General features: G+C 33.8%; 1 protein-coding gene across 1 annotated transcript; it reads left to right on the top strand.

The window, feature by feature from the left end:
• The first annotated feature begins 2,154 nt into the window (after positions 1-2,154).
• On the top strand, positions 2,155-11,389 carry LOTGIDRAFT_213954 (hypothetical protein). Its single transcript, XM_009052780.1, has 12 exons — positions 2,155-2,205; positions 2,780-2,933; positions 3,180-3,286; positions 3,502-3,627; positions 4,341-4,393; positions 6,329-6,500; positions 7,082-7,246; positions 7,492-7,625; positions 8,245-8,397; positions 8,722-8,873; positions 9,715-9,903; positions 10,648-11,389. The coding sequence occupies exons 1-12, from the start codon at positions 2,200-2,202 to the stop codon at positions 10,860-10,862; spliced, it is 1,626 nt and encodes a 541-aa protein (XP_009051028.1). The 5' UTR covers positions 2,155-2,199; the 3' UTR covers positions 10,863-11,389.
• Positions 11,390-12,835: the final 1,446 nt, after the last annotated feature.

The following is a 12,835-nucleotide window of genomic DNA, read 5'->3' as shown; positions in this document are numbered from 1 at the left end:
AAGTGTTTCTTAAAAGTGAGCAGGTTCCGTTTCGCTTGTGACATGCTTTATAGTTATTGTAGTAGTATATGAGACAAATAAGAACCTAACTTATACTATATAGTAATATAGAGAGTAGGAAATCTGCTATGACGTCATGATGCCGCAAGCTTTTTAGGAAAGCCACACTGTCTTGGCAAGGTCACGTTCGTGATTGATGTCATAAACGAGAACTGGTGGAAAAAAATAAAATTGAAAAAAAAATAATAAAAGGAAGGCAATGACTGATCGATCATCAAACGTCAAAATGTCGACATCAAAACATGCATCCATTATTTTCTTTCCGGGTTCATTTTGTTGACATTTTGCAGACTGTTGCTCTGGGAAAAAAGTTAGTCGACAGATGATGCATATTACCCGACATTGTCCTAGTGACTAGAGCAAAGCATATACATGTTTTCCTTCATTGTATGACATTGTGGGGTCAGTGCGCTCATCATAAGCAGTTATGGTGTCCAACATATCATGCAATTTGGTGCCCAGGAAGGTGTCGCTTCAATTCCACACCTTAAAGAGGTTTTCTAAACTTCAATGTGTATTGGGGACATTGATAGCATTGATTTGCATCGTTCCACTTTTCAGTCGAACATCTGTAGGTTTGCAATTCCACTAACTCTAAGGGTCTTATGAGGTCACTATTGCTAGAGCTTTTAGATTTCCTTAGCAGCTTATACCATCAAAATCTAGGCTCCTGAAAAGGGTAATAGAAAGAAAAAGATGGAAAACCCTGATCTCGAGCCATTCGAGTCTTCCTCTTTTATTTTGTTGACTTTGCGACTTTGTTGTATGGATTAACCTACTATTAACAGGTACGTATTGGTTTTCTTAATTTGACTGAAGAATGAGTTTGGGAATGCCACATAAGTAGATTGATATTTTAATCAATTATTTTAATAAAAAAAAATTCCTACAAAGTTGCGTTATGTCCTTTGATTTGTTCTATACATATAGCTTATCGTTTATGGGCCATTGCGTCTCAACTTTAGAATAAGTTCAATTTTCATGTAAATCATAACAATTGACCTTTTGTTTGTGGGAGTCGAGTTTGAAGTTTGTCGGTCAACTGATTTGTGAGATGTCATATCAGTCAGGGTCGTGTAATTTCAATTTTTATCAGTGGCCTATATGAACCGCATTAACTTATTCCGCATATTTGTGGTTTTATTTTCACCGGTCACCAGACTATGTGCACTCTAGACAGAATTAGGTTAATGTTACTAAGTTTTTAGTTATGACTAGTACATAAAGTTGGTTTAAAAATTTGGCTAATTTGGCCTTTATATTTGATATCCTAGATTTTTTTTTTAAATAAGAGCTCTTTTAATATCTAAGTACTGTGCTGCATATTGGTGTTCCGGGTTTTACAAGTCATACCTAAAAATCCTGAACACCCTAAGATAGGGTGAAAGCCGACACCGGGCATTTTGCACAGGTATCAGCATTTTTACCAAGATTGGGTTAATCAAATTTTACAGGCTTTACTCGGCGATCTGATTTCGTAGGCCTAACGTTGAATTCCCCGAAGCCTGAAACAATTGCAACTTTCAAATGACATAATTTTCTACCGCACCTTAATTCCTCAAATTTGCATCCATCTAGCATAGAGATCGCATTAACAGAATTGGTTTAATAGGCTATGATTGCAACTCTTGACGACTGACGATTCAAGATGAGTTCCCTTATTTTCATTTATGAAAATGAAAATGCTGTAATACTTATATGAATAGAAAGTCTAGTAGGGATGTTCCAATGACTTGGGAAAATACCAGTTTGTCTCACATGTCCATAATTAATAATTATAATAAATAATAATTAATTCATAATGAGCTATAATTATATGCCATAAGAACACAATGACATGATTAAGAATACATGATAATTCATTAGAAACACCAATTAATCAAATAGTTTGCTATTTTTTTTAAAGAAGGAAACCCAACTTTAACGAAATCCTGATATTAGTAAATGTGCCTTCGAAATCGATTTAAGATACCAATCCTTTCATGTAACAGCTGACTGTGAAGTAAATAGCTTTGCGAGTAGTAGCTTAATGTAGTCAGTATGAATTACGAGTGACTTCAGACCACAAAAAATATGTTTCTTAAATAGAGTTACGTCCCATTACCGGAAGTTAATGTCTCTAGAAATTCCAGCGTAAACATGATGGTGAGTTTCAGCAAACTGAATCATTCTTTAATCCAGAGCAATCCACTGTCACATCGCCCAAATTCTGACATCGACACGTGTTCCAAGGTTGTTTGATATCCAGTTCAAGTACCTGATCATAACTTTTGTTGTGTTACATGTAGTCAGGCGGCGTTCTTTGAAGCGATGGTTGTCACAACGTGATTGTACATGTGGAACATTCCAGAACGATCATTGTTAACTGGTCGAGATAAATTCGCTTCATCATGGTATTTTACATCTACTGTTGTTAATTATTTGGTCAAAGGATTATAGCAAAGCTAGTAATTGCAATAGATCTCCTGTTGGTCCTGCTTTATGTGCAATTAGATTACTTAGACTGTCTATTTTAATTGCTTGATTCTTTGACCATTCACCATGGCCATAGATCATGGTATTGGTATAGGTTAATTTATATGTGTGATATTAATACTTATTACTCATTACTCACAATCCAACAGGAGAAGTGCCAGATCATCGGTGTTGGCAGACAGTTCATAGTGTTCCATAAGAAAATACAAAAATTGTATTTTATTTTACAATCTCTTTCTTTCAGCAACCTCCAATTATTTTGTTAAAAGAAGGGACTGATACCTCCCAGGGTGTTCCTCAGATAATCAGTAATGTCAATGCCTGCCAAGCCATCGCAGATGCTGTCAGAACCACACTGGGCCCTCGGGGCATGGACAAGTTGATAGTTGGTGATGGAGGTAAAATTTTAAGTCGTTGGACTGCAAAGTTTTGAATCAAAGGATACTTGTGGAGCTCTTATGTATTCTGCAACTGCGAAGTTATCAAAGGATCCTGGTATCAAGGAAAGCAAAGATGTATTGCAGATAAATGAAAAAAAAAAAAAAATTTTCTTGATCACTGTAATTCAGTGTTTTATGTTTGCTTGAGATTTTTCATAGTAGTTCTGATATATGATGCCATAATACTTTTTTTTTTCTTTTCAGGAAAAGCTGTGATATCAAATGATGGTGCCACCATTTTAAAAACATTAGATATTGTTCATCCAGCAGCAAAAACATTGGTTGATATTGCTAAATCTCAAGATGCTGAGGTACATGATATTTTGTTTTAGGCTAGGAAGACTCGAACAGTGGTGTGTTACAGTGGCAAGGTGGGGGAGCACATCTGAGGGTGATCCTTTTTGGGCCAAACACTTTCAAATTCTTATTCAACTCAAAAGAATTTACAGTCGTGGTTATGGCCTGATGTGTGAGCTAATTTTTAACTAGCATCAGTAATGAATTTTTTCTTTTCAACTTTTTATAGGTTGGTGATGGTACCACCAGTGTTGTACTATTAGCTGGAGAGTTTCTTAAAGAAGCGAAACCATACATAGAAGAGAAAGTTCATCCTCAAGTTGTTATTCGAGCATTCAGGAAAGCTGGACATTTGGTAGGTATTGATAGAGCATGAGTCTTGAATTTTCAACTCTCCCTGATAATGGATTTGGTTTTTGAGATGATGATAAAGTGAGGCTACGATATTTTATTATAAATGAGATATTTACCTTGCTTCGCTCGCCGTGCTGATTAAAACCCTTTTGAATTGATAATTTTTGAGTTTTTGCCCTTGATTTTAGTTGATGGAAGGTTTTGAAATGATGATAAAGTGAGGCTACGATATTTTATTATAAATGAGATATTTACCTTGCTTCGCTCGCCGTGCTGATTAAAACCTGAAGTCTCTGTGACCAAATGATGTAAATTGAAACATAGTATAATTCAATGATGACACTTATTCATCACCCATTGAACTGATGGTCACAAGCTAAAATATTCAAAGCTATATGGGAATTTTCCTTTGAAAAGAATCTCTTGTTATGTTTCTAGAAGCAGTTTTTTCTTTATTTTCCATCAACCTAAAGCTTATCTAATGCTACTGGCATTCGTTTCTGATATGAAGTACTCATCAGGACAGTTGGTGTTGAAATGAGTAATTTTTCCAATATAGGGACTTGACCATTGAGCATTAAAGTTGAACTTGCGGTGTCGACCACTGAATTTTCTTTTACAACAAATATTGATTTGAATTCTATTTTTGGAAACTGTTCTGCCTTTTTGTCACTTCTCGCTGAAATTATACAAGACAATAATTCCCAATTTCAGATGATCCAGAAAATTAAAGAAATAGCTATCAAAATCAAAAAGGAAAACCCAGCGTAAGTATTTGATTTACTTGCTCTTTAGGCCAGGAGATCCCAAGTTGACTTCTATGTCACAAATTTGTCTGATTTTACTATGGGCTGATTTTCAAAGGGATGCTTTGGCAGGTATTTTTTGATACTAAGAACTCATACTTCATGTAATTGAATGAAAATATCCAAATTCTGAACAAGTTATGATGATGAGATTGGTCCGTGTTGTTGAATCTAACTGAAAATACAACTAACCATTGCTGAACTTGTTTATTTATTGAAATATGCATTCCTATTATAACGGTTATGGCAAACTGTTGTCATTCGAAACTAGAACTGGGGTTTTAAAATGATGATAAAGTGAGGCTACGATATTTTATTATAAATGAGATGTTTACCTTGCTTCGCTCGCCGTGCTGATTAAAACCCATGTGACTTCAACTTTATATTTGTTTGAGTTATTGCCCTTGACTAGTTACATAATGGATAATGGTTAAATTCAGGTTTTAAAATGATAATACAGTGAGGCTACGATATTTTATTATAAATGACATGATTACCTTGCTTCGCTTGCCGTGCTGATTAAAACCTGTAAAAGTAATGGAATTAAATTCGGAACAAGTTATGATGATGAAATTGGTCCGTGTTGTTGAATCTAACTGAAAACAAAACTAACCAACACTGAACTTGCTCTTTACAAAAACCATGATATGGTTTTACAATAATGAAATATTTTCACTGTTAAAATAGTGCTCAATACATCAATTGTAGAGAGATATAGAAATACCACTGTTAAAATAGTGTTCAATACATCAATTGTAGAGTGATATAGAAATATCACTGTTAAAATAGTGCTCAATATATCAATTGTAGAGTGATATAGAAATATCAGTGTTAAAATAGTGCTTAATACATCAATTGTAGTTATGGTTTTATATCAAATTTCCATTCTGTATAGTCACGGCCAAGGTCTTATCTACTGAACATTATATCCTTAGATTTACTGGAAGCATAAAATTAATAGATAAATTTGTTGTTGAGTGGTTCAAATGATGTTTGATAGGAAGAGACTGAATTCTATTTATAGATTCACATGAAGTCAGTTTTAATCGCTGATGAACCACATCTTTTCAACTGCTGTTAAAATCAGTCTTGAAGCAAAGTGTACTTATTTGTTGATGTGTTCTATATATATTGATACTCGACTGATAAAATTAAATGTAGAACTAGATTGTTGATTGGTCTAAATGATGTTTGATAGGAAGAGACTGAAATGATCTATTAATAGATTCACATGAAGTCAGTTTTAAACCCTGATAGACCAATTAACAAATTGTCTTTGACAGTATTGTTGACTATTTCTGGTTACCAGAACCAAATCATTATTAAGAATAAATTCTGGATTCTCTTAAAAGGTTTTGTTTGTTTTCTCGAGTTGGTCAAGGTGTCTTGAGAAGTTATTTCTCTGGTTTTAAAATGATGATACAGTCTGGCTACGATATTTTATTATAAATGAGATATTTACCTTGCTTCGCTCGCCGTGCTGATTAAGACCTGAATAAAAGTTTTGAAATGGAATTCTGAACAAGTTATGATGATGAAATTGGTCCGTGTTGTTGAATCTAACTGAAAATACAACTAACCACTGCTGAACTTGTTTAGAAAATTCCAAACATTCAATGCTTGTCCTATCTTAGGCTTGAAATATGAGTCTTCCTTGTTAATTTTGCTGTCAGCGAAAAACAGCTGACTGTGGTATTTTCTTAAATAGTGGCTAGTAAACTGTTGCAGTCCAGTTTTCATTAATCTCACACTATTTTTCCTGTCTGTTATACTAAATGGTTAATTGATTTGATAAGAATTAAGCAATGGTTCAAGTTGCATTCTTGTATTGATCTGAAACTGTCGACCATTCTTCAATCCTTACAAGTACATAATGAGTAATTATTTGTATTTCAGAGAATTGAGAGAACTGTTAGAGAAATGTGCTGCTACCTCATTAAGTTCCAAGTTAGTAGCTGCTCAGAAAGATTTCTTCTCCAAGATGGTGGTGGATGCCGTCATGATGTTGGATGAGTTGTTGCCCTTGAATATGATTGGTATTAAAAAGGTTCAAGGAGGAGCTTTAGAGGTGAGGATTGCATTGGACATTGTTTAAAAATGTGCCAAGAAAGACAGATTTAGAAAATGACTTTTTAAATCACAGATGGTTACATGTTCGACTTACAAATCTTTGTACAGTTATGACCACTGTGAATTTGGCTGAGTATTTTCGAGAATTTTGGCCAAATGCTCAGGAAATCATTACAGAAAGACCAAATGATGTAAATTGAAACATAGTATAATTCATTGATGACACTTATTCATCACCCATTGAACTGATGGTCTTTCTGTAAAATATTAAATTTTACTCTTGGTTTTAAAATAATGATACAGTGAGGCTACGATATTTTATTATAAGTGAGATGTTTACCTTGCTTCGCTCGCCGTGCTGATTAAAACCTAGATAGATATGTTAAAAACAATTTCACTGAAAACTCACAAGTTATCTGCAAGAAATTGATGCAAATCAGATGGTACTGACTTGCCATGACAAAATTTCCCTCATTGCACATTGCATGGTGTTGCCTGCATTCATTAGCCCATCGTGTGTAGAATGGACCTGGCAAAAACGTTTCATTTCGTTGAAATATTAAAACTAATTTGTTTCAGGATTCCATGTTAGTTGCTGGTGTAGCCTTTAAGAAAACTTTCAGTTACGCTGGTTTTGAGATGCAGTCTAAAACATACACGAATCCTAAGATAGCATTATTAAACATTGAACTAGAATTGAAAGCAGAGAAAGAAAATGCTGAAGTCAGAGTTAATTCTGTGGAGGTAAGTGATCGTATTTTATATTGTTCAAATTGAGTTATTGCCCTTGACTAGTTTGTTACCATAGTTGATTCTTGGTTTTAAAGTGATGATACAGTGAGGCTACGATATTTTATTATAAATGAGATGTTTACCTTGCTTCGCTCGCCGTGCTGATTAAAACCATTTGGAGCCCTATGTGAACGTGAACTCTAGCCATTGATAAAGAGTTATTGCCCTTGATTAATGATATTCATATTGAATTGTAGGAATATCAATCTATAGTGGATGCTGAATGGAAGATTCTTTACGATAAATTAGAAACTTTATATAAAAGTGGAGCCAAGGTGGTGTTATCAAAGTTACCTATTGGAGATGTGGCAACTCAATATTTTGCTGATAGGTATGTTTGCTTTTGGATATTGATAATATTTGGACCAATCTGCTGACAAGTTAATTCCGAATGTGCTTCAGAAGCATTCTTTATACATAGAGGCATCTTTACCAATTGTACTTTAGTCTCGGAAACGGGCATTATTTAGCTAAGCTAATCAGTAATTGTGTTCTCAGCTTGCCAATGAAATTCGAGCCTTCTTAAACGTGAATCTGTAATTATCTGGAGATTTTGCAATGATATAGAGCAAATAAATTATTTGCATCTTCCAACCATTAATGTTGCATTTTATGTAAAAACATTGCATACTATCCTTATTGGGAATAGTTTATTTAGATTATTTCTTATGACTGTATGCTAGATTGATCAGCCTCTGCGACATTGAATCATTCTATATGATACTCAGTTACTTGTAGGCAGACAATTGAAATTCCAACTTAATAAGTTGATATGCAGATAAGGATAAGAATTTCATAATTTTTTTTTATATACAAATAGCATTGCATAGCAATAGCAAAGGTATATTATGAAATTTCTCTATTAATATAAGCTTAGTCTAAAAGCAGAGTTAATAAATTAATGTAAAATGTTTTAGCCTCGTATTTAAAATTGAAACCGTATGTTACAGGGATATGTTCTGTGCTGGTCGTGTACCTGAAGAAGATTTAAAGAGAACAATGAAAGCCTGTGGTGGATCCATACAGACCACTGTACAAGGTTTAAAACCTGATATTCTAGGAACTTGTGAAAATTTTGAAGAGGTTCAAGTGGGATGTGAAAGGTAAGTGTATTCTTATTCATTTTGGAATTAAAGCGGAAAACGTGGCCAGAATTGTGGTAATTATTGGTTCTATTCAGACTTAGTTCAAGGAGATATTTTGAAGCTGGTGAATCGAAGATTTCAGCAATACAGGAAAAAAGTATAGCAAATGTCTACTCTGTTCACAATTAAATAACCTTACTTACAAATGATACAACTCATGAGCAATCTTACCCAAATCTTTTCATCATGTGTCCCGGGCATTCGAATATAGAGCATGCTCCATTATAGGCACAAAAGGTTCCCTTTCTGCTATGAATTGTTACTATTTAATCTTATTTTCAGGTACAATGTCTTCAAGGGTTGTCCTCAAGCTAAAACCTGTACCATTATTTTACGAGGGGGTGCTGAACAATTCATGGAAGAGACTGAAAGATCTTTACATGATGCCATTATGATTGCTAGAAGAGCCATGAAGAACGACTCGGTAGTTGCTGGTAAGTCGGCATGAGGCCACCTATTAGATATCCTTAAACAAGTTGAGTTAGTTATTATTGAATTTGAATCCTATTTGAACAAGTTATGATGATGAAATTGGTCCGTGTTGTTGAATCTAACTGAAAATACAACTAACCACTGCTGAACTTGTTCATTTTTACTAAGTTAAACTTATCTTATCTTCTCTTCATGAGATATTCAAGGTTTTAAAGTGATGATAAAGTGAGGCTACGATATTTTTATTATAAATGAGATATTTACCTTGCTTCGCTCGCCGTGCTGATTAAAACCCTTTTGAATTGATAAATTTTGAGTTAATGACGTTGACTGTTTACGTTATATTTTAGTTGACTCTAGGTTTTGAAGTGATGATACAGTGAGGCTACGATATTTTATTATAAATGAGATATTTACCTTGCTTCGCTCGCCGTGCTGATTAAAACCTATAAAAGTTTCTGTGACCAAATGATGTAAATTGAAACATAGTATAATTCAATGATGACACTTATTCATCACCCATTGAACTGATGGTCACAAACAGAACATTTTTCAAAATATTTTACTTTATACTCCCAATATGTCAAAACCTGCCTGTCTCAGTTTTTGAAAAAATGTCTCCAGGAATTAGTCTTAACAGTATAGGCCATAGATGGAAAAACTGAGCTACTGTTATCTAAGATTTCTTGAGAGATTGCTCACTGCATTATCTTTATATATTACTAGACATAGCCGAGTTAGGTATAAATGTAATGGAAAAGGTATGAATGAGAATTAAACTGGTAAAAGTTTTACTTAAGTCATCTTATGAACTGATTTGTGAAAATTTAAAATGTATTACAGGAGGTGGAGCTATTGAAATGGAACTGAGTAAATATTTACGAGAGCTATCACAAACTATAGCTGGTAAAGAACAATTGTTAATGACAGCTTTAGGAAAAGCTTTAGAAGTGATTCCACGTCAACTATGTGATAACGCTGGGTTTGACGCCACTAATATTCTCAATAAGCTACGACAGAAACATGCTGAAGGTAAAGATTTCAATGATTATAAATTTTCTTTTTCCATTTATTCTAATATTTAGACATTCGGGGTGAGAGACGACTCCTAGAAATTCTGGCACAGGCATCAGAATTTTCTTGCCTTGAACAGGATTTAAACCCATGGCACCTAATCGTCTAGCAGACAATCCAACTATCGATTGAGCTGTTCCACTGCTTTAAGCAAGGAGATATACCTTCTAGAGCTCAATTCCAGCTATCTGTATCACTTACCAGAATGAAATTGCACACCTAGTTTGTCTGCAACCTAAGATAATTGTTTGTGACAGTGAAATATTCAGATTATAATACTAACATTTCGTGAGCAACTATAACTGAATCCAGGGTTATGTAGATCTGTTTGAATTCAGAAATTGCTATATTGTATCCAAAAATTTTACCAAAAGACCAAATGATGTAAATAGAAGCATAGTATAATTCAATGATGACACTTATTCATCACCCATTGAACTGATGGTCTTTCTGTTAAATATTAAATTTTACCCATGGTTTTAAAATGATGATACAGTGAGGCTACGATATTTTATTATAAATGAGATGTTTACCTTGCTTCGCTCGCCGTGCTGATTAAAACCTATGGACATTATCCTTTGTAATCTACAATATTTTAGTTAAAATTACTAAATTCTCAACTCTTAATTTACAATTTTTTTGAAATTTGAAACTTTCTTGTAAATGTCTTATAAATCAGTCAATATTCTCAATATATTTCAGGTGGTACATGGTTTGGAGTCAATGTAATGACTGAAGACATCTGTGATAATTTCCAAGGGTTTGTTTGGGAACCGTCTGTAGTAAAAATAAACGCTTTAACAGCTGCCATAGAATCGACCTGTCTTATATTATCAGTGGATGAAACTATCAGGAACCCTAAAGCAGAAGGTGGTGGACCCCCTGGGGCTGGTCGTGGAAGAGGTCGACCTATGTAGTTTATATCATATATAGGACTTTATTCAATTTACTTAAAATGGCTCAAGTGATCTGTTGAAGATGTTGGATTTTAGAACTGCAACTAGAATTTTAAGGTTATTACATGTACTGATGTATTTGGTTTAATACTTTAGCATCAGTTTAAGGCTTTAAGCGAATTTCTTGGTTAATTTCCATTGGACTGGTATGTAGAAGTTTCAGCTTACAAGATCTTTAGCTAAAATGCATGATGTATGGAGCTCAAAACCAAAGGTCTGCAAGATTATGTTGAAGGATTTAAAATTTCACATAAGCTGCAGATTATATATGCCATTTATGAGCTGTGGACATATCAATTCTATTTCCAAGCCAGTCTTCAATAGATCAGAAACTAAAAGCCTTGCATCTCATTATTCTCCGGTTTCACAATGTTTGCTTCATGTTTATTTTATATTCGTAATTTATTTAAAATTGTCCATCTTAAGAGTGCTATCGATTTCTATCAATTTTCTACATCATTACCATCAATAAAAAGTTTATTTACATTTTGATTTCTTTCAAACCCCTACCCTTCATCACCTCATTTGATTATTGAAATATCAGATCTCATTTGAATATTGCTCCAGGTAAGAACTTTGCATTGGTTGATTTGCACCTTGCTAATTTTAAGTGTTTTGCTAGTAACTCGCTATAGAGACAAGCAAAATCTTGTCTAAAATTGCAGGCACACCAGACATCAGATGGAAAATTGTAATGCTAAATGGTTCCTACATGAAAGAAAACCCAATACAACCGGTTGAAAATAAGAACTACCATTAGACTAGTAATGACTGAAAACCCAATACAACCGGTTGAAAATAAGAACTACCATTAGACTAGTAATGACTGTATTAAGTCAAGGAAATATAATAATAAAATGCAAACATAATAACCCTAGGAACAGTCAATCATTTCAACTAATAGTCAAACAACTGATACCAATATATTGAATTGAAATAGTGGGAATATATTAGATAATTTAAGGGCACATGTGATTATACTGAATAATTAACTACATGTATTTCAGAGGCTAGTACAATAGCTTGTCTAATATAATTTCAAAATAGAATGGATTTGAGATTTTTAATACCCATCCAGTCAAAGCTCTCACAATGTGGGGGGGTATCCACTTATAACACTGATTTGCGAGTTGGCAATGAATCTAAATTAAAATCCTCCGATCATGGATAATGAGCTTAGATCACTGCAGAGAAAGAAACATTTAGATCTTCATTATTTTAAAGAGATTGTGAATTAATGCTATGAAATTGGACTCCATAAGGGTAAGATTAAATATGAAAAAAGAAAAGTATTTAAACATTGAACCAACATTAACAAAACTCTAAACATTAACTGTTAAAAACCTTCTTAAACAACTAACAGAATATAGCAATTTGGTTGGATTATAAGCCAGTCAATACAGCCAATCAGAGGCCTTGAAAGAAAGACTGAACACTAAGCAACAATGGTTACAGTCTTTGTTTTCGAGGTCCCCGATTGGCTGTATTCACTAGCATACAGTACTGATACCAGAAAGGTGACTGTTGTAGTCAAGGTATGAGAAGAAGTTCTACATTGTGAAGATGAAAAGAAGGTTGCCGTTATGACTTGAAACAGCAATGGATCCCCACTGCATTAGTATGAAAAGGAAAGCCTTAAAAAGTCCCTATGTTGTGAGGTCTACAAGAAGTTTGCCCTGATCACTTATCAATTTTAATTCTGATACAAGTAATAAGATATAATAAATATTTCTATATATATACTAGTAATAATATCTGCTCTATTAATTCTTAAATATAATAATAATACTAAATACAGGCAAGTTAATAAAACAACAATAATTCTTTATAATGGAGTTATCTCCCTTTGCACAAACTGCAGGCAATGATAATGAACTTCAATTAGCTTCAGAGTGCCTGAAAACAATGAGTGAAATGTGGGTGAATCTACTGTT

The sequence above is a fragment of the Lottia gigantea genome (genome assembly GCF_000327385.1).
Source record: "Lottia gigantea unplaced genomic scaffold LOTGIsca_19, whole genome shotgun sequence".
Classification (NCBI taxonomy): domain Eukaryota; kingdom Metazoa; phylum Mollusca; class Gastropoda; family Lottiidae; genus Lottia; species Lottia gigantea.
This window is presented reverse-complemented; position numbering and strand designations above follow the sequence as displayed.